A 27,977-nucleotide genomic window follows, 5' to 3' on the forward strand; every position below is an offset into this window, starting at 1 on the left:
TCTTAAAAATTGGAGGTCCTATCCTCATCCCCCACATCCACAAGCTTTTCAATCAAGCAGTCAAGCAAGGGTTCCCTAAACCTTGGACTGAGAGCCTCATTATCCCTATTTTTAAAAGTGGGGATACAAATAACCCCTCTAATTATCGAACAATTATGATCAGCCCTCTCTTAGCCAAGTTATATGGTAGTATTTTGGAAAAGAAGTTAAGCATATGGCTTGAAAGTGAAGGTAAGCGGGCTAAAGGCCAAGCAGGTTTCAGAAGGCATCACTCAACAACAGACCACCTTGTTACGCTTAGGATCATTGCGGAGGAATGTCGTAATGATAAATCCAATTTATTTTGTTTCTTTGTGGACTTTAGAAAGGCTTTCGATATGGTTCCTAGATACAACCTTTGGAATAGATTAGAAGAGCTAAAGGTTCCTCTCGAGTTGAGAGCTGCCACTATAAGGTTATACGAGAATGTAATTGCAAAGCTAAAGAGCAATGAAGGGTGGTCGAAAGATATTAAGTGTAACATCGGAGTTAAACAAGGTTGCCCCCTCTCCCCTACCCTATTTGGCATTTACATCGATAAGCTCGAAGGCTATTTAGAGGAAGCAGGATGTGATGGCACAATCTTAGCTGGGATAGTCGTCATCCTTCTTCTTTATGCTGACGATATTGTTCTTTTGGCAAGGTACCCATCTGATCTTAATAAGCAACTCAGGCTTCTTAAGGATTTCTGCTCTACCATGGGTATGACTGTTAACACTGACAAAACAAAAGTTATGATTATCAAATCCAAGAAGGATACTTACGCTAATTTTATGTATGACAATAATAACTTGGAGGAAGTGTATTCTTACAAGTACCTAGGAATTGATATTCATCACAAGCTCAACTGGAACCATAGCATTGAGAAAAGGATTAATGGGGGGTGGAAAGCTTACTTTGGTCTTGAAAATAATTGTAAAATAGCAAACCTCGTAATGTGGGATAAAAAGAAGTTCCTCTTTGAAACTTTAGTCACTCCTGTTATCTTATATGGCTGTGAGGTTTGGGGTTGCAGCATCTCCAGAGAATCATGGAGAAAGATTGAGCAAATCCAGAAGCGTTTTATAACTTATAACCTGAAAATTAAAAGTAATACACCCTATCCTATTCTCCTTATAGAATCAGGTCTTTCCCCTATTGAGAGCCTAGCTATGCTTAGGTTTCTGTTGTACAAGCACAAAATCAGTAACATAGACGATCATAGACTTCCTAAGCTAGCTTTAAATTCTAGCCAAAACCACCTAAGGCTCAATCGAGGGTGGCATAAAGACACAAGAGCCTGGTTAAACTATTGGGAGATCAACGAAAATGATGCATTGCAAAACATAAATAACATTAAAGATATTGTTACTTCTAAGTTCAAAGAAAAAATGTGGTGTGAGAAAGATTTAGCGGCTAAAAGAAAATTAAGTTATTATAAGAAGGTCATCAACCCCACCCTATAAGATCAAAAGTATCTCTATATTTTAACTAGCTCAAAGAAGAAAATTAATATAGCAAAGATTAGAACGAATTCTCATGAGCTCCATAGTGAAACAGGTCGTTGGGTAGTTCCTAAAACGCCATGGACGGAAAGGATCTGCCATATATGTGAGAATAGGAACATCGAGGATGAAAACCACTTCCTCTTAGAGTGCCCCGCGTATAACCACATTAGATCTCAGTTTCACAATCTTTGTTACAATACTGACCTTCCTAGCCTTTTACAATGTCAAAATTATAGTGAGCTCGGGAGGCTTCTCTCCAAGCTTTTTGAGCATAGGAATAAAATCTTAAATCAAAATAGATAATTTGTTTCTTTAGGTCCGATAGACCATTATTTGGTCTCAGCGGACGTTAACCATCATCATCATCATCATCATTAAATTTAGTTTGAATATTTATGATATTAATTATATGATATTTTTAAAAATATAGTTTAATTAATAGATGAAATAGTTTTTTTTGTGTTGAAATTTGGTAATACAATTTTTAGTAAGATTTTAATTTCTTGTTATTTAGAATGCATTAATGAATTCAACACACTAAGAAATTTTTAAACCATTAAATTTTACAGATTAAACAACTTAAACTTATGATATGTGATTGAGGTGATGTGTCTCTTCTAAAATAAAAATAAATATTATTTAAATTAAAAAATAATGCCTATTATATTAAAAATAAAAAGCAAATATACATATTTGGTTAGTTTTAAGAAAAACTATTATAAAAACATAATCTCATTGTAAATGTGCTTTGGTGGTTGATATTACAACCGAGTTTGAAAGAGATATGGTAAAAATATTTCACTCTCAATTATAAATAAAATATTAATAAAATATTTAGATGCCCAAGGGAAGTAACATAATTATATCAAATTTTAAAAGATAAAGTAATTAAAAAGATATAAACATTAAAAAAAGGGCATTACTTATATTACTTATATTTCATTGGGCCTAGAGACATACTTTACAGAGGGGTTATATTTGTTTGGTCGAGAAGCACATTCTACAGTGTGGTGTGAGGGAGATGTGTAACTCCCTCAATCTTTGACACATGTCCCATTTAAAATAGAAATAAATATTCTATAAATTAAAATAATTAGGATAATAATAATAATAATAAAATATACATATTTGGTTAGTTTTAATTAAAAATATTATAAAGAAAATTCCCACTCAAAAAAATGAATATATATATTTTGGTCATTGATCTTACAACCTTAATGAAGGAGATATGGTAAAATTATTTCACTATCCCTTTCATTATAGATAAAACATTTCAATATTTATGTGAAATAACATAATTTAATGTAGATACAGTAATTAAAAAAATTACAAAAAAAATTGAGTATTACTTATATTTCATATTTCAATACAAAATATAAATAAACTATTCAAACATTCATGTTAGATAATTTATTTTAATATCAACTTTAGAGAACACAAACATATATATGTTAATCACAGTAAAATATAACAATGTACAATGACAAAAATTAATTAAAAATAAAAAGATTTAATCATTTCCTAATAATAAATATATGTTAATCACAATAAAATATAACAATGTACAATGACAAAAATTAATTAAAAATAAAAAGATTTAATCATTTCCTAATAATAAATAATAGTAATAAGAGGGAAAGGTTTAATTCATTTAATTTAATTCTTAATATAAATCAATATGTGTTATTTATAAATATTAATAATAATAAAAAAAATTAATATCCATCGTGAATAAAATATTTCAGTGTTATGTAATATAGAAGCAAATTTTAAAAATATATAAGGAGAAAAGAACACTTTAATATGGACATGTAATTCATAAATCAAACATTTTAATGGTTATATTAACAAAAAAAATTTTCAACCTGAATAATTTATATATTATATAAAGTTAAAAAAAACTTGTGTATATTATATAAAACCATTGAAAAAACAAATTTTATATATCTTTATTTTACATTTTTTGAATAGGAAAAATTAAATGTGAGGTTATATATTAGTAATTGTTTAAAATGGGTATTATGTCCTCACCTAAATTTAATTTCTTGTAAATGACATAATAATAAGAAATATAAATATAATAAATATATACTTACGAATATTATTTTAGTGACCCTAACTCATTTCATTGTTCTCACTAGAAGCCCTCGCTAGAAAATATTCATTCAACCTTAACACAATGTATCTGATTAAATCTACCCTGTAAAGATTACAATGCCTTTTTTTCAGTCTTGATTTCCCATGTTCAAAGCATAACTAAGCCTCCAAGCAGTCGTTGATTGCATTATTTATATATTGTTCAAATATTTCCATGGCAATCGATGGTAAAGAAATAGAAGCAAGGTATCCTTCATGGGCATTCACAGAAGGCCTTATTAGGTATTGTTGAAATTATAATTTCAAACTGCAGATTTTTTCCCTGTGATACGATCCATCGCAAATCGCAGATGTTACCCTTTCGCCTGCTTCCCTTGTAATATGCGATGCGATCTTACGATGTGATCGCAGATCGCCATCACGTCTTACCCTGTTGCCTCTCCGATCGTGATGCGATGCGATGCGATCTTATCGCAGATCGCAGATCGCGAATATTAGCCAGTGCGTGTTAAGCCCTCTGCAACGTTGCGATGCGATCTTATCGCAGATCGCACTTTCACCTGCATATGATCTCAACCGGTCATACGCTTTTGATCCAACGGCCATTATTTGTTCTTACCTTGTGCACGCCACCGCCATAAGTGTCTTTTCACCATTTACTTATTTATGTTCCCAAAGGAGAAGGAAGATCAGATCCAGCTCCTGGACATTGAATGCTCAGCTACAACATTTAATAAACAGCATGGTCGAGAACAAGAAGAACGCGCCACGTGCTGGTGCAGTAAGAGATTATGGGTTTCTTACAACAGAGCTAGCCGCAACATTTATCAGTTATGGGTTACCACACAACCGACTCAAGAGGCACAAGCAAAATGTATGTAAGATATTTTGTGTTGTTCATTATATATAAAAAAAATGCAAGGGCAGACATATCAGTGTAGAATTAAAAAGAAGGAGAGTTTTTTTTTTCTTTCTGCAACGCACAGCAGTGCTGAGATAGTGATTTCTGGAACTAAAGCGTTCCTGTTGTAATCCCTCTGTAGAGGAAGACTATTTTGTAACAGTTTTTTTTTGTTATAATTAAGATCCTGTATTGTAACAGAGTGTTGTTTTCTGTGCAATTTCTTTTGTGTTTGAAAGAACAGAAATTTTCAACAGGTATGACACGTCTAGCCCTGGCGGATAAACGGGGCAAGCATACGCGGCTTTTACCCACCCAAAATCCGCTTTTGCGAGGTCAAGCATGATCTGGGAAACGTCTGAGGTTGGGTAATAACTATTACACGTGTTGCTTGGACACCCATGGTGGTTTGTAAACCCATTTAGCTCCGCCAAATCGATGAAAGATCGCACGTACTCTTCCTTCACCCTTCGTTTCCCTTCGTTAATCATTTTCACAGCGAAGGACAATGGTCGTTCAGTGAGATCTCCGGATTTTGTCGTACCATAGGTGAACACTATAAGATTGCCATAGTAGCCCCTTGGAATAGGCGGCCGCAATCGAGAATGGGCGTTGAAGGGAAACAAAATTGTGGAATGTTGATGAGCAGGGATATGGAGAGCCTTTGTTCTGGATCGCCACAAGCACGCCCATATTACTTCAAATGCGGTGCAGTGCTTCACGGCCCCTTCCACTTCCTGTACCTTTCCTTTTAGAGCCGCAATTTCCTTTGAACCAAAATAGAACGATTTCGATATCATTTCCGGTGGTACTTCAGGCGCTTGCACCATTGCTTTTATATATTTTTCTTCCAGCTTATGATATCCACGAACCCCTGGGTCATCTGCCGTAAGCTTCTCTCTCGGTCTAAGCATTTCTCTACTCAAAACTGGAGGAACCGTTGGGCTTGACGTGCCTCTCGCTATTTCACCCAGAGCCTTCACAAATTGGGTGATTCCAACACCATCACTCATACAGCGGTTGAAACCCACATTCAATATGAAACTTCCACATCGAAGACGCGTTACCTGTGGCCAAAAATAATATAAAATGCACACACTCAAAACCAAAAGATCAATTGTATTATGAAATACAATGTAAACCTATTTATACAACTAAAAGTAGTTAACGGTTCAGACTCTGACATGGCGTGTAACAGGACTGCCTATTGATCAAAGCTAAATATTTTGTTAAAGTTATATCAAATCAATAGATAAATCCATTATTCAGATTATAGATTGGGAAAGTATTTTAGAATTGGTAGATTGTGAAAATATTTTAGAATTTAATGGATATCAGATAGGTTAATTATTTGACTTAGTTGCTATCAGTTGGATTCAGAAATATTTTTGAAATTTACAATCAGAAATCATACTTTAACCGTAAAGTATATAGTTTTATACCCAAGATATCATCAAAGATCACAAAGAAGTGAAAATCACAATTACCAACCTGAAATCGAAGCAGAGGAGTGTATGTGACGGTATCAGCCCCTGGAACGCTATTTATGAATTCAGAAATTACACGAGGAAAAGGGGGAGCGAGAACTGTTGAAAATGTAATTTCAACTGCGCAACAATTGAGCCATGCAGCAGCATGAAGACAATATCCGTGCGCTTCACCAAGGATCGAGAGGCAAAAACACTCCAAAAATCAAATTGCAGGCTTAAGGATCCGCTTTAATCTCAGCCGCTGGATCTGGCCGATCAACGGTCCAGATCACGTCAGTGTATCGGCAAGTCGGCGTATCGGCGGGTTGGAACATCGGAGGCAGGCAGCGGCAGCGATATGAAATATCGCCGATGAGCGATCGCCGATATCGCATTGGCGAAGTCGCAATGGAGGACTTTCAAATGGGGTTTGTTATTGTGCGATGAGTGATCGCCGATATCGCTATCGGCACATCACTATCGGTGTTTCCAATGAAGAATGGGCCTTTCGCATATATATAGTTGCGATCTGATGGATCAGACCCGATGGGTTTCCAAGGCCAAATTGTATAATGGTTGAAGTCCGCCCAAAGCCAATTTTTGTGTTTTGCAGCGTTTTTGTATATTTTCAAATATATGATGGAACATAGGATCGGTCGACTGCGATACGCAATGCGACCCGAAAGGCGGACCCGATAGAAAAGTTTTGCATGCATTAACCTCTGAAGGCAGGGGGGCAGGATTTCTCAATGGCGTGGAGCCAGTTAAAGCAAGCATGGAGTAGTACAACGCAGCAGGTGGCTGCTTTCAATTTACAGTATGGGCCGAGAAGAAGCAGGTTGCAATTCAATAGTTACACATTGAATTTATTAGCTACCGCAGTTAATATGCCGCTCAGTCAAGGACGAGAAGGACAGCCTCGAGCAGTTCACAGTATGGGACTCCATTTTTGTTCATTAATACCATTCAGAGTTTGTATTGTTGTAGGAGTAGTTGTAGTCTGTTGTGCTGTTGAGAGTGAGTGTGATAGTGTAGAAGCGCAGCAGCGCAAGTGTATGTATGTTTGCAATACGCAGCAACGTAAAATGTAATCGGAATGGAATGAATAGAGTAGCACTGTGTTTTCCTTTTGGTGAATCCCTCTGAGTGAAAGAGGATGAATTTTGTATCAAGTTTTTATTTTAATGAATACAAATCTTTTATTGATGTGTAATACTCTGTTCTGAGAAATAATTTTTAGTCTTCCGCTGTGTTAAGATCCTGGAGAGCAAAACAGAGCATTGTCTCTGTGTGCAGTTTATGTTGTTTTTTGGATTTTGACAGAAAAATCCCCCAACAGTGGTATCGGAGCCAAGTTCAGGCTCTTTGAAAGCGTCAAAGAAGCTGAAGGAAGGTTTCTTGCTGAGGCAGCTTCTCCAGTAGCGTGAAGACTCAGCAAAAGAATCCAAGTTGAAAGTGCAAGAATGGCTGGCACCAGTACCAGCAATAGCATGGGTATGCAACTCCCACTATTTGATGTCAAAAATTATGACTACTAGGTAATAACCATGAGAGCCCTGTTTGCATCACAAGATCTATGGGAACTTGTTGAATATGGATTTGAAGAGCCAACAGATGAAGAAGAATTTAATAACTTGACACAGGCAGAGAAAGATATGTTAAAGAGCAATAGGAAGAAGGATTCAAAAGCCATTGTATTTTTGTATCAAGGAGTGGACCAGAGTGTGTTTCTAAGGTTAGCAGCAGCTAAGACATCCAAAGCAGCATGGCAAACTCTCAAGACAGCCTATCAAGGCATGGATAAAGTGAAGACAGCTAAACTGCAGTTGCTGAGGAAAGATTTTGAGAACCTGTACATGAAGGAGTCAGATAATATTGACTCATTCTTCACTCAAGTAATTGGCCTGGTCACACAAATAATATCTCATGGAGAGATACTTGAAGAAAGGAGGATTGTGGAGAAATTATTGAGGTGTCTACCCTCAAAGTTCTATGTGATTGTCACCACCATACAAGAGACAAAGGATCTCTCAAACTTTTCAGTTGATGAGCTTCATGCATCACTGATCACACATGAGCAGAGGTCGAGTAGAGATGAAAACTCATCTCTAGAGCAAGCCTTCAAGACCCAGATGTCCTTTGGAAGAGGAAGAGGTCAAGGCAGAGGAAACAAGAGAGGAAGAGGCAGAAGCCAGAACAGAGGTGGAAGGAACAGTCCAGCAAATGCTCAAGGAAGAGGCAGCGATCCAAACCAGAACCAAAGCCAAGGCAGAAGTCAAAAAAGTGGACAACATCATGCTCAAGGACAAAGGTATGAAAAATCCAATGTCCAATGTTATTATTGTAAAAAATATGGGCACTATGCCAGTGAATGTAGGAAGAAGCAGCATGATATGAGTAATAGATCTAGTGCAAATATTACTAGAGAAAATATCAGCCAAGATAATGTGCTGTTAGCTTATAACATGGCTGAAACAAACAGTGAACATATATGGTTTCTAGATTCCAGTTGTAGTAACCATATGACAGGAAACATAGCCTTGTTTTCCGCTTTAGATCAAAGTGTGAAGTCACAAGTCACACTTGGGACAGATAGCAAAATTTCTGTTATGGGTAAAGGAGAAGTTAAAATATTTACAAAGAAAGGAGAAAAGAAAACCATAGCAGATGTCTATTATGTTCCTGGAATGAGATGTAACCTCTTGAGTATTGGACAGCTTGTTCAAAAAGGTTACAATGTTTTCTTTGAGAATGATGTATGCACCATCATGGATAGAGCACCCAGCAAGCGATGCATTGCTGAAGTGAAGATGACAAGGAACAGAATGTTCCCTCTTAGAATAAGGGCAGATTTGAAAAACAAAGAAGAAATTGCAGCAGTTACCCAAGAGGCTTTCCAAAGCCAACCAAAAGATGAAAATTGGTTGTGGCACTTGAGATTTGGACATCTCAACTTTGGAGGTCTTAACTTGTTGAGCAGAAAAGGAATGGTAAGAGGATTACCATTGATAGAGAAACCGGACAGCCTTTGTGAAGGTTGTATTTTGGGAAAACAACATAGAGAAAGTTTTCCATCAGGGAAAAGCATAAGGGCAAAAGCACCCTTAGAAATTTTCCACTCAGATTTATGTGGACCGATGCAAAATCCATCTTTAGCTGGCAACCAATATTTTCTAACATTTATTGATGATTTTACAAGAAAAACTTGGGTTTATTTCTTGAAGAATAAAAGTGAAGTGTTTGAAAAATTCCGAAATTTCAAAGCACTTGTGGAAAATCAGAGTGGGTTGCGCATCAAAGTTTTGAGAACAGACAGAGGAGGTGAGTATATCTCCAAAGAATTCCTACGGTTTTGTAGGGAAAATGGAATCCATAAGCAATTTACAGCCAGGTATACCCCACAGCAAAATGGAGTTGCTCAAAGGAAGAACAGGACCATCATGGATATGGCGAGGAGCATGTTGAAAGCAAAGCATTTGCCAAATGATTATTGGGCTGAAGCTGTAAACTGTGCAGTATATATTTTGAATAGGTGTCCTACAAAAGCTGTGATGAACAAAGTGCCTGAAGAAGCATGGAGTGGGAGAAAGCAAGGAGTCACCCACATGAAAGTTTTTGGATGTGTGGCCTATGCACACATTCCTGATTAGCTAAGGAAGAAGTTGGACAGCAAAGGGGAGAAATGTATTTTCATTGGATACAGTGAGGAATCCAAAGCTTACAGGTTGTATATCCCATCTACCAAGAAGTTTTTTCTCAGCAGAGATGTTCAGTTCATTGAGGAGGAAGCTTGGGATGGAAGCATAGAGAAAACAGTGAATGTTAAAAACTGTTTGTCTCATGATGAAGATGATGAGGAGATTGCTGAAATACATCCCCAAATAGCAGCGCCAACACAAGGACAGCAAGGAACACCTTTGAGGATAAATGAGAGTGCTTCTCCAAGCACACCACAAGGAAGAAATTCAAGTGCATCTTCAAGCACTTGCACACCAAGTGAAAGAGGTAAGAAGTTTAGAAACTTGAGTGACATTTATAATGAAGGAATGAATTACTTATTTGCCTTGTATTGTCATGTTGATGATCCTATTCAATTCGAAGATGCAATTAAAGATAGGAAATGGATAGAAGCTATGGACGAGGAGATGAATGCCAAAGAAAGAAACAAGACATGGGATTTGGTTGAGCTACCAAAAGGTAAAGAAGTCATTGGAGTCAAATGGGTCTATAAGACCAAGTGCAATGCTGAAGGCAAAATTGAAAGACACAAGGCAAGGCTGGTTGTCAAGGGATACAAGCAACAGTATGGGAGAGATTATGAGGAGACTTTCACACCGGTTGCAAGAATGGAAACCGTGAGAGAAGTGTTGTCCATAGCAGCATAAAACAAATGGAAAGTCTACCAAATGGACGTAAAGTCAACATTCCTAAATGGAGTGTTAAAGGAGGGGGTTTACATTGAGCAGCCTCTAGGATATGAGAAGAAAGGCCAAGAACACAAAGTGTACAGATTGAAGAAAGCTCTTTATGGGCTGAAGCAAGCGCTAAGAGTGTGGTACAGTAGAATAGATTCCTATCTACTAGAAAATGAATTTGACAAGTGTGAGGGAGAACCCACTGTCTACATCAAAGAAAAGGTTGGTAAGATTTTAATTGTTGTCTTGTATGTTGATGATGTTATTTTTACAGGTAATGATGCCTACCTCATTGAAAACTTCAAATCAGTCATGAAAGAAGAATTTGAGATGACTGACATGGGTTTGCTGAGATACTTTTAGGAATAGAAGTAGATCAAAATGAATATGGGATTTTTATCTCACAAGCAAAATATGTAAAGGATGTGTTGGGCAGGTTTAATATGCAAGAGTGCAAAGCAGCAATCACTCCCACAGTAATGGGATTAAAACTCAGCAAAGAGGACAACAGCAAGGATTTTGATCCTAGCTTATATAAGAGTATAGTTGGAAGCCTTATGTATTTAACTGCAACTAGGCCTGACATAATGTTTGCTGTTAGTTTGATTTCTAGATTCATGGAGAGGCCAAAAGAGGCACATTGGCAGGCAGCAAAAAGAATTCCGAGGTATGTCAAAGGTACAAAAAGATTTGGCATTTTGTATACTTTTTCAGAAAGTTCAGATTTAGTTGGATATACTGATAGCGATTGGGTTGGAAGTGGAGATGATCGGAAAAGCACTTCCGGTTATGTTTTTCACATGGGTTCAGGAGCCATTTAGTGGGCTTCCAAGAAACAGCCAATTGTGGCGTTGTCTACAGCAGAGGCAGAATATGTGGCAGCTACAGCTGCAGCGTGTCAAGCGGTTTGGATGAGAAGAATGTTGGGGAGCTTAGGCCAAGAGCAGGAAAAAGCAACAGTGATTTTTTGTGACAATAGCTCAGCTATTGCACTGTCCAAGAATTATGTGTTTCATAAATGAACGAAACATATTGAAACTAGGTTCCACTATATCAGAGAATTGGTAAGCAATGGAGAAATCAGTTTACAACATTGCAGGTCTCAAGAACAGGTAGCAGACATTCTGACAAAGCCATTGAATCAGAAAAGCTTTGAATTTTTGAGGAAGTGTTTGGGTATGATTGAATGCCCAACAGTTGAAATTAAAGGGGAGTGTTGAAAATGTAATTTCAACTGCGCAACAGTTGAGCCATGCAGCAGCATGAAGACAATAACTGTGCGCTTCACCAAGGATCGGGAGGCAAAAACACTCCAAAAATCAAATTGCAGGCTTAAGGATCCGCTTTAATCTCAACCGCTAGATTTGGCCGATCAATGGTCCAGATCGCGTCAGCGTATCGACAAGTCGGCATATCAGCGGGTTGGAGCATCGGAGGCAGGCAGCGGCAGCGATATGAAATATCGTCGATGAGCGATCGCCGATATCGCATCGTCGAAGTCACAATGGAGGAATTTCAAATGGGGTTTGTTATTGTGCGATGAGCGATCGCCGATATCGCTATCGGCACATCGCTATCGACATTTCCAATGGAGAATGGGGCTTTCGCATATATATAGTTGCGATCAGATGGATCGGACCCGATGGGTTTCCAAAGCCAAATTGTATAATGGTTGAAGTCCGCCCAAAGCCAATTTTTGTGTTTTGCAGCGTTTTTGTATATTTTCAATTATATGATGAAACAGCGATACGCAATGCGACCCGAAAGGCGGACCTAATAGAAAATTTTTGCATGCATTAACCTCTGAAGGCAGGGGGGCAGGATTTCTCAATGGCACGGAGCCAATTAAAGCAAGCATGGAGCAGTACAGCGCAACAGGTGGCTGCTTTCAATTTACAGTATGGGCTGAGAAGAAGCAGGTTGCAATTCAACACTTACACATTGAATTTATCAGCTATCGCAGTTAATATGCCGCTCAGTCAAGGACGAGAAGGACAGCCTCGAGCAGTCCATAGTATGGGACTCCATTTTTGTTCATTAATACCATTCAGAGTTTGTATTGTTGTAGGAGTAGTTGTAGTCTGTTGTGCTATTGAGAGTGAGTGTGATAGTGTAGAAGCACAGCAGCGCAAGTGTATGTATGTTTGCAATACGCAGCAGCATAAAATGTAATAGGAACTGAATGAATAGAGTAGCACTGTGTTTTCCTTTTGGTGAATCCCTCTGAGTGAAAGAGGATGAATTTTGTATCAGGTTTTTATTTTAATGAATACAAATCTTTTATTGATGTGTAATACTCTGTTCTTAGAAGTAATTTTTAGCCTTCCGCTGTGTTAAGATCCTGGAGAGCAAAACAGAGCATTGTCTCTGTGTGCAGTTTATGTTGTTTTTGGGATTTTGACATAAAAATCCTCCAACAAGAACCCCAAAGTATTCCAAGGAAATATCTGCATCCGCTTCTACGAAAGGAACCCCTTCACCAGTACAGTCTAACAATAGCTTACCCTTATCATCAGTGTCTCTTAATCTTCCAGCAAAGGGATAGTAATACACCAGAAGCTTGGCTAGAGCCTCTTCAATAATATGGACTAGGTCCTCATGATTCTTGATCGAGGAGGAGCCGCAGGGTGATTGATAAAACAAAAGTAAATTGACATGAGTCCGTAACGCCAATTGATTGTCGATGTTGGTAAGATACAGGTGATGGCTGGGAGTAGGGCGGTTAGGGGTAACGATGAGTGGCGGCCTTTTGGTGACACTAAAGTTGCAAAGAGAACTAGCACTAGCACTGACACTGAAGTTGCAAAGAGAACTAGCACTAGCACTAGGCCTAGCCTTTGGAAACACTACAACACAAGAAGGAGCAGGAAGAGCCACTTGCTGCCTCCACCCCATTCCAATCCAACGACTGCCATGTAAACACACCATCAATAACGACTGCCAATAACTACGACGATAAGATTTCTGAAGGAAGAAAGGAATTTCTGATGATTATATGCAATGGATGTCAAATATATAGCCGATAAAGTTTATAAAAGACAAAATGGAATTTCCGATGCATAATCTGGCATTCAAATTTACACAAGTTGCTTATCATAATAAAACAATTTCATAAGTAGTCCTTAGTAAAAGATAATCTTAAAAGCAACCTACACTCCAAACAATCAGTTAAATATCTTCTTAATACAACTGGCCTCATGGATGATACTAAATATCTTCTTCTTACAACGCATTATTGTAAGTGTAAGATTTTTGAGATACACAGATAGATCTAGATCTGCAAAACAATAACAAGCTTGCAAGAGAAGGAAGGAAGCGAGCAAGAATTGAGAAAAGAATGAAAGTGATTCTACAATATTAGTTTTAGAATAAATACACAAAAGCAACTAAGTTAAGCTTAGTTGTACATGCAATAACTAAAGCTAACTAAAACTAAGTGTGCTTTATCTTATGCTAATGTGTACATGTGCCACATGCAAGCAATAAGCTAACTGGAGCTAATCTAGGTGCATGTACACCAACATAGCTAGTCTAAGTGCATGTACACCAACTGGAGCTAATCTAGGTGCATGTACACCAACACAACTAGTCTAAGTGCATGTACACCAACACCCCCCCTTAAGCATAACTTAGGTGAGTGTGATGCAAAATGAATGGCGTAAAATCTGCTTTGAACCGTCTGATTAGTGGGCGGTGCAGAGAAATAAAAAGGAATCGCGCTGTTAAAGGGGGCTGCAGAGCACTGAGACCTCAGGGCATCCATATGACCGATTTTTCTGTTTGACGAGGAAGAAGGTGCGCCCAAGGCCTATGACCGAGCGGCCCTCAAATTCCGAGGTCGAGATGCCATTACTAACTTTAGTCCTGCGAGAGATGAGGATTCAGAGGCTCGATTCATGAGGGAGCATAGTCAGGGAGAAATCGTCGACATGCTCCGGAAGCACACATATGACACAGAATTCGAGCATCATAGAAAGAGTCTCATGATGAGGGAAGCTTTGTTGGCCTCCAAGAACAACGCCGGGGCGTCAGGGCTGAAGGTTTTCGGCCTGAGAGCTAATGTCTGTCAACAAAACCAAGAAACCGTCCACGCAAACATGAATGTCTCCTCCTCCGCCGCCGTCGCCGCCAAAGAAATGGAAGATCCGCTGCGTGAGCATCTTTTCGACAAGGCTCTTACGCCAAGCGATGTGGGCAAACTGAATCGCCTGGTGATTCCGAAGCAGTATGCAGAGAAGTATTTCCCTCTGGACGCCAATTCCCGCGAGAAGGGACTGCTTTTAAATTTCGAGGATAACACAGGGAAAGTCTGGCAATTCCGTTATTCATATTGGAACAGCAGCCAGAGCTACGTGCTAACCAAGGGGTGGAGCCGTTTTGTGAAGGATAAGAGATTGGAAACCGAGCAAGAATTGAGAAAAGAATGAAAGTGATTCTACAATATTAGTTTTAGAATAAATACACAAAAGCAACTAAGTTAAGCTTAGTTGTACATGCAATAACTAAAGCTAACTAAAGCTAAGTGTGCTTTATCTTATGCTAATGTGTACATGTGCCACATGCAAACAATAAGTTAACTGGAGCTAATCTAGGTGCATGTACACCAACACAGCTAGTCTAAGTGCATGTACACCAACTGGAGCTAATCTAGGTGCATGTACACCAACACAACTAGTCTAAGTGCATGTACACCAACAGTAAGAGCGCAAGCAAGACGTAACATGGCAAACGTAATTTGACTTAAGTTCGTCTTTAATGTCTCGCGTAGCACTGCCATATTTGTTAGAATCTTCCATGTTACCTAGCTTCGTCTGTACCCGTTAATGTCTTGTAGACAGTACCCGTTAATGTCTTGTAGACAGTTCTAATCTTAAATGATTCTCCACTGTAGCTTCATGAAGACATGTAGTTTTTAGTTGTCTTAAATGATCTCCAGTTTGATCGTTAGGTTTCAATCTTGAAAATTAATGTACATTGACAATGAAATCCACTTCATTATTGAAGATACAAGATCGGAAAAAGGCATCCAAAACATTAAAGGTCATCTCTACACTTTATTAACAAATCAAATGAACTGGTTGCATACCTTACAAAAGTCTAAGAAAAATTAAAAATCACCTGCACATTTTATTAACCAATCAAGTGAACTGGTCGGCCGTTAAATCCTTTTCTAGCTCCATACATGCCAAATTTTATTCAACCGTAGAGGGGCATAATCAGGTAAAGCATCGAGGACAAGACTCTAGTCGATTCATCCAGAAGCATTTTAAATGGGCAAAAGACCAACTAGGACTCTTTCACATATTCCCCTTGAATTTTTGTGTAGAAAGAGATTGCAAATTACTCAACTATCTTTCAATCAATGGGGCAATTTACATTGGGGCTGAATAGAGGCCTATGGACACGTGACGAAGATCTTCACCTCATAAGCTCCGGTGGAAGGTGGGTGGGGAACTCTTCCAATGAAAGCAGGTCTGCTTCGATGTGAGAAGAGCTGGATATTGCATTGGCTGAATTAATCGTCAGGTTGCATCACCTTCAACACACAAGTACTAATCTTCATAAATGCAATGCCTCCAAATTCCAATACACAATATTATTCCTCCTTATGAGTGCACCACAAGCTTTAACATAACAACATTAGGAGCTCTAACCTAAGCTCTGATATCAAAACAGAAAATGAAAGACAAAGTATTTGGGAAGATGAGAATCCCCTCATATATATGCTTTTTGGGCATATATATATATATATATAAACATGGAAATATTAACGCGTAGGGTTCTAAGGAGGCACAAGTTGATTGGGATAGAACCCAGGGTTAGATAGAACTGAGGGTTTGGGTTGTCTACCAAACGATTGGAAGTGAGGTTGTAGACCGCACATGATTCCAGGGTAGTGGCAAGTACTGTCGTTTTGTTTGGGAAAAGTTCCCAATCAAACCATCTGCAACATTTAACGCTCCAGGTTTATCCTGTCCAAAATATTGCAAGTGAAGAACATCAGGGAGTACAAAGTAAAGGTATCGTGACTGAGTATAGATAAGCTCAAGCTATTGATATTTGCTAATGGCCTCTTCCTCTATTTGTGGCAGAATTGTCGCTACATCTTTTGTAATTGCGGGCAAAAGATATTTCAAAAAGGAATCTAGAAGAAGGGCTAGTGTGACATCGACCTTACACAAACTATGAAATTTTCTCCATTCATGAATATGAATATAATCTGAGATGTGGGTGGAAGTTGTTTGGCGAAAGTGGGTCAATAATTCCAGCCCTGTGTAATGACGTATTGGGAGCTAGAAAAAAGTGGGCAATGATCGAGCTAAGGATTCAAACATGTCATGGGAACGAGTTGTCTCACTCACATACCAATTTGTTGTAGGGCTAGTGAGGATGCATTGAATCAGTCTCAAGTAAACTAAGTCCTTTCATGAAATAAAGAGCTTTATTATTTTTATTTTGTATGACATGGTTAAATTTTTTCAATGAAAAGCCAAGCCAACATGCACCTACAATGTTCAATCCTCTTTAACAAATTTCACTTTCACTTGTTACCAATGTTATGTACGATTATGCTTTCCTTGTCATTATTGCAACCATAAATGTCATAAGAAATAATATTAAATAAAACTATGTCAAATTTTAAAAATTAATTAAATAAAAATTAAAATAATATAAAAATTCAAATTTTTAATTTAAAATTTAAAATAAAATTAACAAATATGACTTAATTAATTGTATTTTTATACCCTTACTAATATCGCCCAATATAATTCCATGTTTAATGTGCAATTAAATCTTAAATCATAAAATTAAAACTTTGACATAATTTTAGATATAATATATATTTAAAATAATATTATTAATATGTCAATGATGTCTTATCTCTGAAAATAGTGTTTCATCTCCTTACCTGGCCCTACTTAGACTAGGATTGATAAATGTTTCTTATGTATTTACTTTGTCATTTTCAATCTATAGTCGAAAGTTAGTTTTTGATCGATTGATCTTTAGTGAAAGAAAGTGTCATAAAATCATTTTTTCTTCGAAAATTGAATTGTCGTCAAATCTTCATTCATCAAAGATCGATTGATTGATGTGTGCAAATGATTAGTCTTTTCGTTGAAAGTGTCGTTATTCCTCATTTCTTTGAAAATGAAAGTGTTGTAAGGTCTTCTTTTCCTTGAAAAGAAATTGTCGCAAAATCGTCATTTTTATGAAAAGAGTTTATTGATCGATTGTGCATTAGTTTTTATGATAAGTGCCAATAGACATCAAAATACTCACCTCATGATATATCTCACATACTAAAATTTATTTATTTTTATAAAAATTAACTAAATTATAACTTTATTTTAAATAATAATAATAATGATAATAATAATAATATATGAGTTAAATATATATACATTTTAAAAAACATGTAACAATATTCTTAACCATGGAGATTCTTAATTTGTAAATAGACTTTCTTATTATCCCATGACTAATATGGTGACTTACTATTTCTACATTTTTACATGCCCAAAAAACCATAACTCATGTTCATATGACAATTTTTTTGAATTAATCAATTTAATTAAAATTGTAAAAAGGACATACCTAATTTTGAGATAAATTTCAATATTTTATCTATGACATATCTATTTTTAAGATAAATTTCAATATTTTATTTATGACTACCAGTAAAAATATTCTAAGATATTTAATGAACATTAAATCCCTACCATCCATTAATAATGATTGCTAATTAATTTAAAATTGTAAAAACCCTATTCCAAAATAAACACTCCTATGAACTTAATATGAAATATAATTGTTATAAAGTTGTAAAGAATAGACTACATATGTTTAAAAAATTTCTGAATTAGCCATATTTGTTTTATATTTTTAAAGATATAATAAGTTTAAAAAAATATAATTTGTTGTGTACTTTGGAAAGTGTAATGAAAGTGTATTAATTCTAAAAATCAAATTTGAATGATATTTATGCACAAAATACAATCTACTTAATTAATTGACAATTATAGTGTTTCAATAAATGATGAGTATTTTTTAACAAGTATTCGCCTGAGTGAAGAAATTCTTAAAATGTGTACACAAAATACAATCTACTTAATTACAATAATTGTATGCTCATATTTCAATAAATGATGAGTATTTTTAGTCCCTGCCATCTAGCAATGGCCAGGGACTATAGTAATCGGTTTGCGATGTTATTCTATTAATTTACCTGTTTGTTATTAGTCCCTGCCACTTATAAACCAAAGTTTTTAGAGGCATATAGTTTTACCATCTTATTTGGCCTCTTCCTGAGGCGGAGAGGAAAAAATCATATGTTATGTGTACTTATTTCGGAATTATGAAACTAATGAAAACATAATGGAAACTAATGCTAGCATTAGTTTCACAGTTTAATAGATATTAAATGCTAAATGCTATAATGCTAAGCAAGTTCCCATGTTCTAGTTGCGATGGTGCATTGAAGTTGCCATGTGGTTGCCATGTGGTGCAACAACTGCTAGCTTTTGCACAGCGAGCTGACAGGGGTGGTGCATGTTGTTATTAGCTGTAGAGCATAGCAGCGGTGATGCATGAAGGGGAAGTTTGACAATTCAATAACAAGATCGCTTCCCACATGCTGGAAGTTGATGGCTGGCCGCTTCCGCCATGCCTGGAAGTGGAAGTTGATTTTCTGTTGCAGGCTTCAACTCCCCTATCTTTGTTGGGGCTTTTTGTTGCTGAGGCATTCTTTTCTTACTGGAGGCAATGCTCGCTTCCGCCATGCTTGGAAGTGGAAGTTGATTTTCTATTGCAGGCTTCAGCTCCCCTATCTTTGTTGGGGCTTTTTGTTACAGAGGCATTCTTTTCTTACTGGAGGCGTTGCTGGAGGCATTGGAGGCATTGATGGAGGCATTGAGTTATCACAATCAAGGTATGATTATCTGTTTTATATATAAAGGGTAAGGTTATAAGCGGAGGCATATCTCCCCATATCAACTGTAAATAAGAGCTGACAGAATAAGAGCAAGACAAACGTTAACATTAATGATTCATGAAGAGTAATACCTGTCTTCATGCAACATTTTCGAGCTTTCCAGCTTCTTTCTATTTTCCTTTTCCTGCAGGAGGCAAGCTACTTCTGTCTATTTTCCTTTTGCTGCATCTGCCATGCCTGGAAGTTGATTTTCTGTTGCAGGCTTCAGCTCCCCTATCTTTGTTGGGGCTGGAAGTTGATTTTCTATTGCAGGCTTCAGCTCCCCTATCTTTGTTGGGGCTTTTTGTTGCAGAGGCATTCTTTTCTTTTCTTACTGGAGGCATCGAGTTATCACAATCAAGGTATGCTTATGTGTTTTATATATAAAGGGTAAGGTTATAAGCTGAGACATATCTCCCCATCTCAACTGTAAATAAGAGTAGACAGAATAAGAGCAAGACAAACATTAATATTAATGGTTCATGAAGAGTAATACCTGTCTTCATGCAACATTTTCTAGCTTTCCAGCTTCTTTCTATTTTCCTTTTCCTACAGGAGGCAAGCTACTTCTGTCTATTTTCCTTTTGCTGCAGCAGGCATTAGCTTCGGTTCTTCCAAAGTCTGAAGAAAGCTGCTTCTTCGGAAGGCACTTGCTAATAGAATAACTGTTGTTTTAATGCCTAAAATAAGGGGCATCATAGCAAATTGGTAAAGTAGATCTGAAGTAGTGCACTCCCTCTACCCAGTTAGCAGGCATTTACCCAGTCAGCAGACATCAGAAAAAATGGTTAAGAATACTCCCTCTTATGCTGTAACTAAGGCACATAACAACGCTGTAAAATGTGTCCACGCTGCTGGTTATAACTCCTATCACAAACATGCCCCATCTCCTGATGTAGATATTGTCCTTGGTCTTCAAAAAAGTGCCTCATATGCTATTATACCTCTTCAAACAACACTCAAATACCATATAAATTGGCTAAAGAACTGCACCTACTAGCTAACTTTGCTTCTGCCCCCGCATCTGTAACCTCATCTACCTTTGCTTCTGCCCCCTATTTGTAACCTCCGCGGAAAGTCACCTCAAAACTTTTTTTTTCTTTTTACAGAAGCTAGGAGCCATCAAAGCCTCACCCACCTCACCTAATACAGGGAACGGAAGAACAATTAATTGATGGTCTACCCTTGCTGCATCTTGAACTACTTGCTTTGATTCTGCACCTTAAAACATGAACCTGAAAACATAGCTCTGGAGCTACTGCTGTCGAACTGTTTGGTATATTGCTGGTACTGGACGAGATGGCAGTTTTTGGTTCAAGGTCTTCATATGGACCACGAGAAGAAGAACTGAGCAGAAGAACTGAAACTAGAACTGGTTGGTTCAACGTCTTCATATGGAACACGAGCGGAAGAACTGAAGCAAGAACTGGTTAGCTGACAGCCAAGCTAACCTTTGTTCCACCGCCTGCTACCGAGATGATTTCTTTATGCCAGAATAAAGCATTTGGTATGCATGCAGGAATGTTGGTGTTTATCGTAATAAGGCATTTGGTATGCATGCAGGCATGTTGGCATTTATGGTAATAAGGCATTTGGTATGCATGTAGGTTGGCGTTCAACATGAGAGATACGTGGCTGTGCTTTTCATGACAAAGCAATCATGTGGGTGCTGCTATGCTAGCGCGGATACAGATGGTTGCCTTCGCTCTAGTTTAGCACCTGTCCTCGAAGAGCTGAATGAATTAGGTTCTTTGACTTTGTACCGTGCCTATAACTAACGATTTCTCATCGGCACAAGCTCGAGTTACTACAAGGTTGTGTCCAAGCCACTTAAGAATGTCCACCCTTTCTGGCCCGATGTCACACGCGGAATAGGGGAACGGAGCCCCAAGTGCCTTCACATATTGGGATAGTCGACGAAGAACCGAGGATTGGCTATGGTCAATGGGTTTACCCTCGTCGAGATTCTTAGAAAACTATCCATTCTTTTTCCCTCTGTTTGAGACCGGGTTGGGTCTTGAATTCCCATTCCTCTGACAGTCGATTGGCTCACTTTCTAAGCTATATGCCGATGGAGGCTTCTGTAAAGTTACTTTAGCGTATACCTTTTTAACTACCATATCTTATCTTACATAACTTTTTCTCAAAAAAACTAAAATAATTTTGTAAATCATTCGTTCAAGAAATGAACTTTAAATCTAATGCTAATAGAAATGGCCCTGTTGTGTGGGAATGTGGATGCTATATGATATAATTAATAGCTATTTTTACAGTGAGAAAAAGCAGGTATTGTGTTGGGATCCAGGATATTCAACTGCTGAATAAACATAAGTAATTCAGACTAGCTGTTGTGAACCACTGAATGCATCTTTTATCAAGAATTTGGCACTTTGTAGCATTGTGTTCTTTAGAGCATTGGTGTTTGAGTTCTTGGAGATAAACAACTTCGGTTTAAGTTATTCATGTAAACATGTTTTCTGAACTCAAATTGTTTTAACTTACTCTTTAGAGTATTGGTGTTTGTGTGCTTGGATATAAACAACTTCTTAATAATTATTTATTCATGCAAAGATGTTTTTATTATTAGGATAAATTTATATATAGTCGACCTTCCTTCCGCATTCGGGCTGCCACCTTGAAGACAAAAATAAAGAATGTTGTAGCTTTTGTCCCATCACCCAACATCTGAAATAACTCTACTTCCATCAGCAGAATGCAAGGCGTTAACAATTGGTTCAAGCCGGAGAAGACCGGAACTAGTGACCGGATCTCGATCCTGTTTGCCGGGATCCTTGCGTCACATGGTTGGATTCAGGAAGTGGCGTGCAGATGCCAAGTATAACATGGTCCCAAGTAATGTCGTCCTGTCCCATCAACCCGTCCCGGGAATTGAACCTCTAAATTCCTCCGGCTTAGGGCAGGGACTAGCTGCCGCGCAGCCCCCTTGTTTAACATGTATTCAAATGAGTGAAAATATTTCTTAAGAAGTTTCTTGAGTTTGATCGGAAGCATTTGTTACCATGGATGAGATGAAATAACCCTTGCATCCACCAGATCTAAGAGAAGTGCTTACTATAAAAGATGTTGGAAAATATGATTCAAAAGGCTCTTATGTGGTTAATGTCCTACACCTAGTTTATTGTTTAGGTAGATTGTTCTCCGGGATTGACGAAAATTTTGTTCGTAAATTTAGGTCATGTCATTTCATTATTAACATTTTATTTGGTTGTTAAAGAGGATAATATATAGTCACATATAAATAATACGATGTACTAATTATTTATTTATTTAATATTTTATTTTATAATATTATAGGTTTATATGTAGTTAGATGAAAATAAATAAACAAATTAACTGATTAATTAATTATTTAATAAATATTTATATTTTTATCTTAATACTTCACATGTTAGTATTAATATGAATTTATTTAGTTGTAACAATAATACTTAATTGGTTATATATAAATAAACTTTGTAATCAAATCAATTAATTAGTTAACGTTTGATCCTATAATATTTCTTATAGTATTATGAGTTTATATGTAGTTAAATTAAGAGAATAATAAATTATTTATTAGCTTCAATGTTCTTAGTTCGTAAAATTTTAATTAATTAAAAACATATATATTTAGTTACATATAGATTTAAATAAAATAGATCAATCTAACAAATTAACTAATTAATTAATTAAATATCTAATTTTTCCTTATCTTTTGGTTGAGTCAAATGTAGATGATGATGATGATGATGATGACAGTGGCGGTGGTGGTGGTGGTGGTGGTGGTTAACGTCCACTGAGACCAAACTTTGGTCTATCGGACCTAAAGAAACGAATTATTTAGTTTAATTTAAGATTTTATTCCTATGCTAAAAAAGTTTGGAGAGAAGCCTCCCGAGCTCACAATAATTTTGACATCGAAAAAGGCTAGGAAGGTCAGTATTGCAACAAAGATTATGAAACTGTGAGCTCTAATCGGGGCACTCTAAGAGGAAGTGATTTTCATCCTCGATGTTCATATTCTTACAGAGATGAAAGATCATTTCCATCCATGGTGTTTTAGGAACTCCCCAACTACTCGAGTCAATTATAGTCGTTCCCTTTGGTCAAAAGTAGTTGTTTCTTTCTAGCCATTAGAATGCTTGGTCTCTCTATTTAATTTGTTGCCAAGGTATGGTTCTTCATCTTGTCCCGAAACCACATTTACTAGTTCGAAATGGGTCGACAAATGAATTTTGATGTGATTATGGCAAAAAACATGTCTCAAACATTATGTTATTTAATTATTTATATAATAAGTGTTTGATTATAATAATTAACCATTTTTAAAAATAAGTTAAGTTAAAGATTTTATATTTAAATTATATTATATATTTTTAAAATAAAATATTATATTATAAATATAAAACATATTTTATTAATAAAAATATAATAGATATTATTATTAATAATACATTAATTAAATATTTATATATGATGATTATTTGTAATATTCTTATATATAAATAAGCTATATATTTTAATAAAATATTCAAATTATATCCTATTAAAACGGGCTTTAAAAAGGCTTAAGAGCATTTGTTGCGGATGAGATAAAATAACTGAGATATCCAAATTATCTTTGAAGAAAGTACTTAAATCTGTGTGACATCATTTCATATCAAGCTAAGATGAAATAATTTGAGCCTTAATTCATAAGATAATCATTATATATATTTAGATAAAATAAAATATAACTCGTATACTATTATGTTGCCGTGTGTATAATAGTTTTTCAATACAACTATTTATTGTAAAATTATTTGTATAATTCAAAATATTTCTAATATTTTGAAGTTAGTTTTTTTTTATAGTGAGAGATTGCTTTAAAAGATGATTAAACATGTAATTGAAAATATTATTGTTTTTGTGAGTGTAACAATTAATGTTATTAATAAATGTTGAAATTGAGCAATTTTTTTTTGATTTAATGTTATACTGTTATGTTATTAATATTCCTTCAATATAATTATTGGTTGTAAAAATAATTGATAAGAAAATATAATTCAAAATATTCTTAAGGTTGTGAAATTAGTTTAGTGATAGTAGTATATTAAAGTGATTAAATATGTATTTGAAAATACAGTTTCTTCTGTCATTGTAATAATAATGTAGATCTTTGAAATTAAAGTAGGAAATTAATTGATAAGAAAATGCAATTATTGATTTTAGACTTATTTGATTCATATTATTATTGTAAATGTTTTTCCGAGGTATAATCACATTTAATAATTATATTAAAATTAATGGAAAATTTTAAATTTGTGTTACATAAATTAATCTAAAAATTATTATAATTTTCTAATAAAAATATAAAAAATCTATTTTTTATTAAATGTAAAATTTATGATTAAATTTTTTATAATTTTATAATTTATAAAACATTTTTTTAATATATATTATAAATCTCAAAATATAAATGGCTTAGTCTAACTTATAGATGAAATGTAATTTTTTCACAACATTTTTTTTCTGGTTAACTTTAATTAAAATTTTAAAAAGATTTTTTAAAATATGAATTTAAGTTGTCTAATCTATAAAACTCAAGTATCGTAAGGGTCTATTTATACATTCAAAAATACATTTTTAAAAATAAAAAAATCAAGTTCTTTCTTGAAATTAATTTATCAAATTTAAATAAAAAATTACCTTTATCTATAAATTATATTATATTAATATATAATTTATATTTAATTAAAAAATTAAAGCAAATTGTATATTACATTATATAACACATGGTTACAAATCCAACTCTCTATACCAAGAAAATTATAGTTCGACTTACGATATGAAAACAACATTGAAAAGATAGTCATATGTAATTATACGTAATCTTCTATAACATTGGACTTGAATTTAAGAAAATATCAAAACGATTTTGAAAGAAAAGATAGTTAGGTGTATCTTATTTGTTAAGAATATAAAAATATTTTAAAAATAATATATATATATATATATATATATATATATATATATATTAAAATTTAAGTAGATGTATTTAAAAGACGACTGTACTAAATTAATCAAAGTCCAACTATGAAACACTAAAAAAAACCAAGTAACATCCCAATAACAAGTAACCAGACCTTTCAATTCTCCTAACCCTAAAAATTCCTAAATACAATATTGAAAAATAGTCATATATAATTAAGTACGATCGCTTTATACTAAGTTAATTATTTTAAAATATTTATTTACATGTATTTAAATAATTTTATTTATTTTTATCACTGTAGAACTTTAAAAAATTTACATAAAATTAAACGAATGATATAAAGTGAAACAGTTGAATGTCTCAAATTATGAATTCCCGTTATTAACATAGTTGCCATACAATTAATACGACTACCAAAATGATTTTGCTGACTGCAATATTATTTACCATTACTTAGGTATCGAAATATAGACTATAACACGAGTCATTTACTATTAAAGTACACGAAGAATTTGAATATTTTCGTGAGATACATGGATATGTATCTTTATTAGATTAATCTTCTATTATTTTCATGGTCGGCTTAGAAATTAGTGGCACTAGATTTCTGCAGGGCGTTCTGCTCCACCGCGTCCTTTCCAGACATATTGACGAAGTCCAAGAATATGAATATTTGCAATGTAATTTTCCCACTGGATATTCTTAACATCAAATCCGAAACTCGCTTGCTCCTCTGCAGAGAGCTCTTGGAACAGCTTTTCCAAATTCGAGATATCGAATCTACACAATCATATTAAAATATGTTTCTTTATATATATGAGTGTTACACAAACATATTAAAATATTGTTTTGAGATTTCTGTGATCAGTGCTTTGTGTGTAGTTTTCTTTCGGAGTTTTAGTATCTATAATTATTTACATCGATTTTTTGAGTCATCCACCATGGCTTATCATCAGGATAAATCAGTAATTGTGTAAAACAGATCTGTCTTACACAATCACTGATAAAACAGATTTGTACGCAGCAGCGTGTTACAGCAGCGTTCTGAGCTGAAACAGAGTTATAGCAACATGTTTTGTAAATGCACAGGAGTGCAGTCACAGCAATGCAGAGTGCAGACACAGCAGTGAAAAACAGTCTGTTGATTTTTCAGAGGAGACAGAGTATTTTGGTTTTCTGTAATGTACAGCAGTGCAGACACAGTAATGTATTTTATGTTTACAGCATGAAGTTTGTTTTATGTTTTTGAACTGTCTTTAAAGTAGCCTTGTAGAAATCCCTCTATGAGAGGAAGGCGAATTTGTATCAGTTGGTTTATTGTTTATGAATACAAGTTAATTTTTCCTGTTGCTGTTACACCGTAACTCAAAAATACTTGACGTCAAAAATTTACGTTGTTGAAACACCACGAACAGCGTTGCTGAAACACCAGTTACAGCAACAAAAAAAAACTGTGTTGCTGAAACACCATTTCCAGCAAGCGATTTTCTGGGTTTTCTGTGTTAAAACAGAGTATAAAAACAGAGCATTTTTTTTTGTCTGTCTATTATGGAATTTTCACAAATTCCCAACATGGTATCAGAGCTAGTCCAGGCTCTTTGAAGTGTCAAAGAAGCTGAAGGAAGGGTTTATTGCGGTAGCAGCTTCACCAGCAGAGTGAAGACTCAGCCAAGAAAGGATCCAGGTATTTCTCAGATTAATTTTCTGTGTTGTTGTTGAAGAAACAGTCAGTGATTTTAAAAACACAGTCAGGGATTTTAAAAATAGTTAAGAATGGCAAAATCAAAGAAGAAAGTGTCCAAATCCCCTAAGGTTGTGTCTCCCTCCTCTATTAAAATAGAAGACAATCTACTTGAAAACATTCTATTTGAAACCCCAAAGTTTGATGGAAACTTTGATGTATGGGAAGTAAAGATGAGGGCTTTCCTAATGTTTGAAGGGATTGAAGTCTGGGAGTCAGTGATTGATGACAGCAAGATGGATAAAGAATCCATGGAGTATGATGCACAAGCAGCAAAGACTATCTTGGATGGTCTCCCTGATTCAGTGAAGAAGAATCTTGGAAAATATACATCAGCAAAGGATATATGGGACAGACTGCATGACCTTCATGCAAAGGGAGCACTGACCATGACAATAAGTCAAAAAGAACCCATCATAGAAGCTGAAAATGAAAAGCTTGACCTCATCAAGCTTCAAGTAAAAGAAAGGGATGAAGAGCTTGCCAAGCTTAAGAAGGAACTTGATGAAAGTAAGAGGAAACATCATGAAGAAGTCATATCCATGACAAATCAGCTAAATGAAGCAAAGAAGCAGGGAGATGTCTTGACAAGTCAACTTGAACAAAGGCACATAAGAGTGAACAAGCTTGTAGAAGAGATTGGACAGTACAAGGCAGAGGTCTCCTCCCTTAAGTCCGAACTACAAGAAGCCAGGAAGCAGGCAAAAGGAGCTGAAAAGAAAATGGAGAGCAGTCAAGCAGAAATCTCCAAAATGAAGACAGATATTATCTCCCTTAAAATAGTAGCAGCTGAAGCTACTCGTAGCAAGGAAGAAACTGAGGGACAACTAGCAAAGAAAAATAATGAATGTGAAAAGTTAGAAGAAGAGATTGTCCTCCT

The 27,977-nt window shown here is 35.6% G+C and overlaps 2 protein-coding genes across 2 annotated transcripts; one reads left to right on the plus strand and one right to left on the minus strand.

The window, feature by feature from the left end:
* Window positions 1-4,703: 4,703 nt before the first annotated feature.
* LOC149157090 (benzyl alcohol O-benzoyltransferase-like) lies at window positions 4,704-13,303 on the minus strand. The gene is made up of 3 exons (XM_089444971.1): window positions 12,913-13,303; window positions 6,016-6,131; window positions 4,704-5,591 (listed from the first exon to the last, which is right to left on the minus strand). The coding sequence occupies exons 1-3, from the start codon at window positions 13,301-13,303 to the stop codon at window positions 4,704-4,706; spliced, it is 1,395 nt and encodes a 464-aa protein (XP_089301097.1).
* Window positions 13,304-14,304: 1,001 nt separating this feature from the next.
* On the plus strand, window positions 14,305-14,835 carry LOC149157091 (B3 domain-containing transcription factor NGA1-like). Its single transcript, XM_089444972.1, has one exon. It carries the CDS (start codon window positions 14,305-14,307, stop codon window positions 14,833-14,835), a length of 531 nt encoding a protein of 176 aa, XP_089301098.1.
* The last annotated feature ends 13,142 nt before the right edge of the window (window positions 14,836-27,977 follow it).

Source organism: Pinus tabuliformis, chromosome 9 (assembly GCF_031772625.1).
Source record: "Pinus tabuliformis cultivar Carrire ecotype Pingquan chromosome 9, CPIR1, whole genome shotgun sequence".
Lineage (NCBI taxonomy): Eukaryota > Viridiplantae > Streptophyta > Pinopsida > Pinales > Pinaceae > Pinus > Pinus tabuliformis.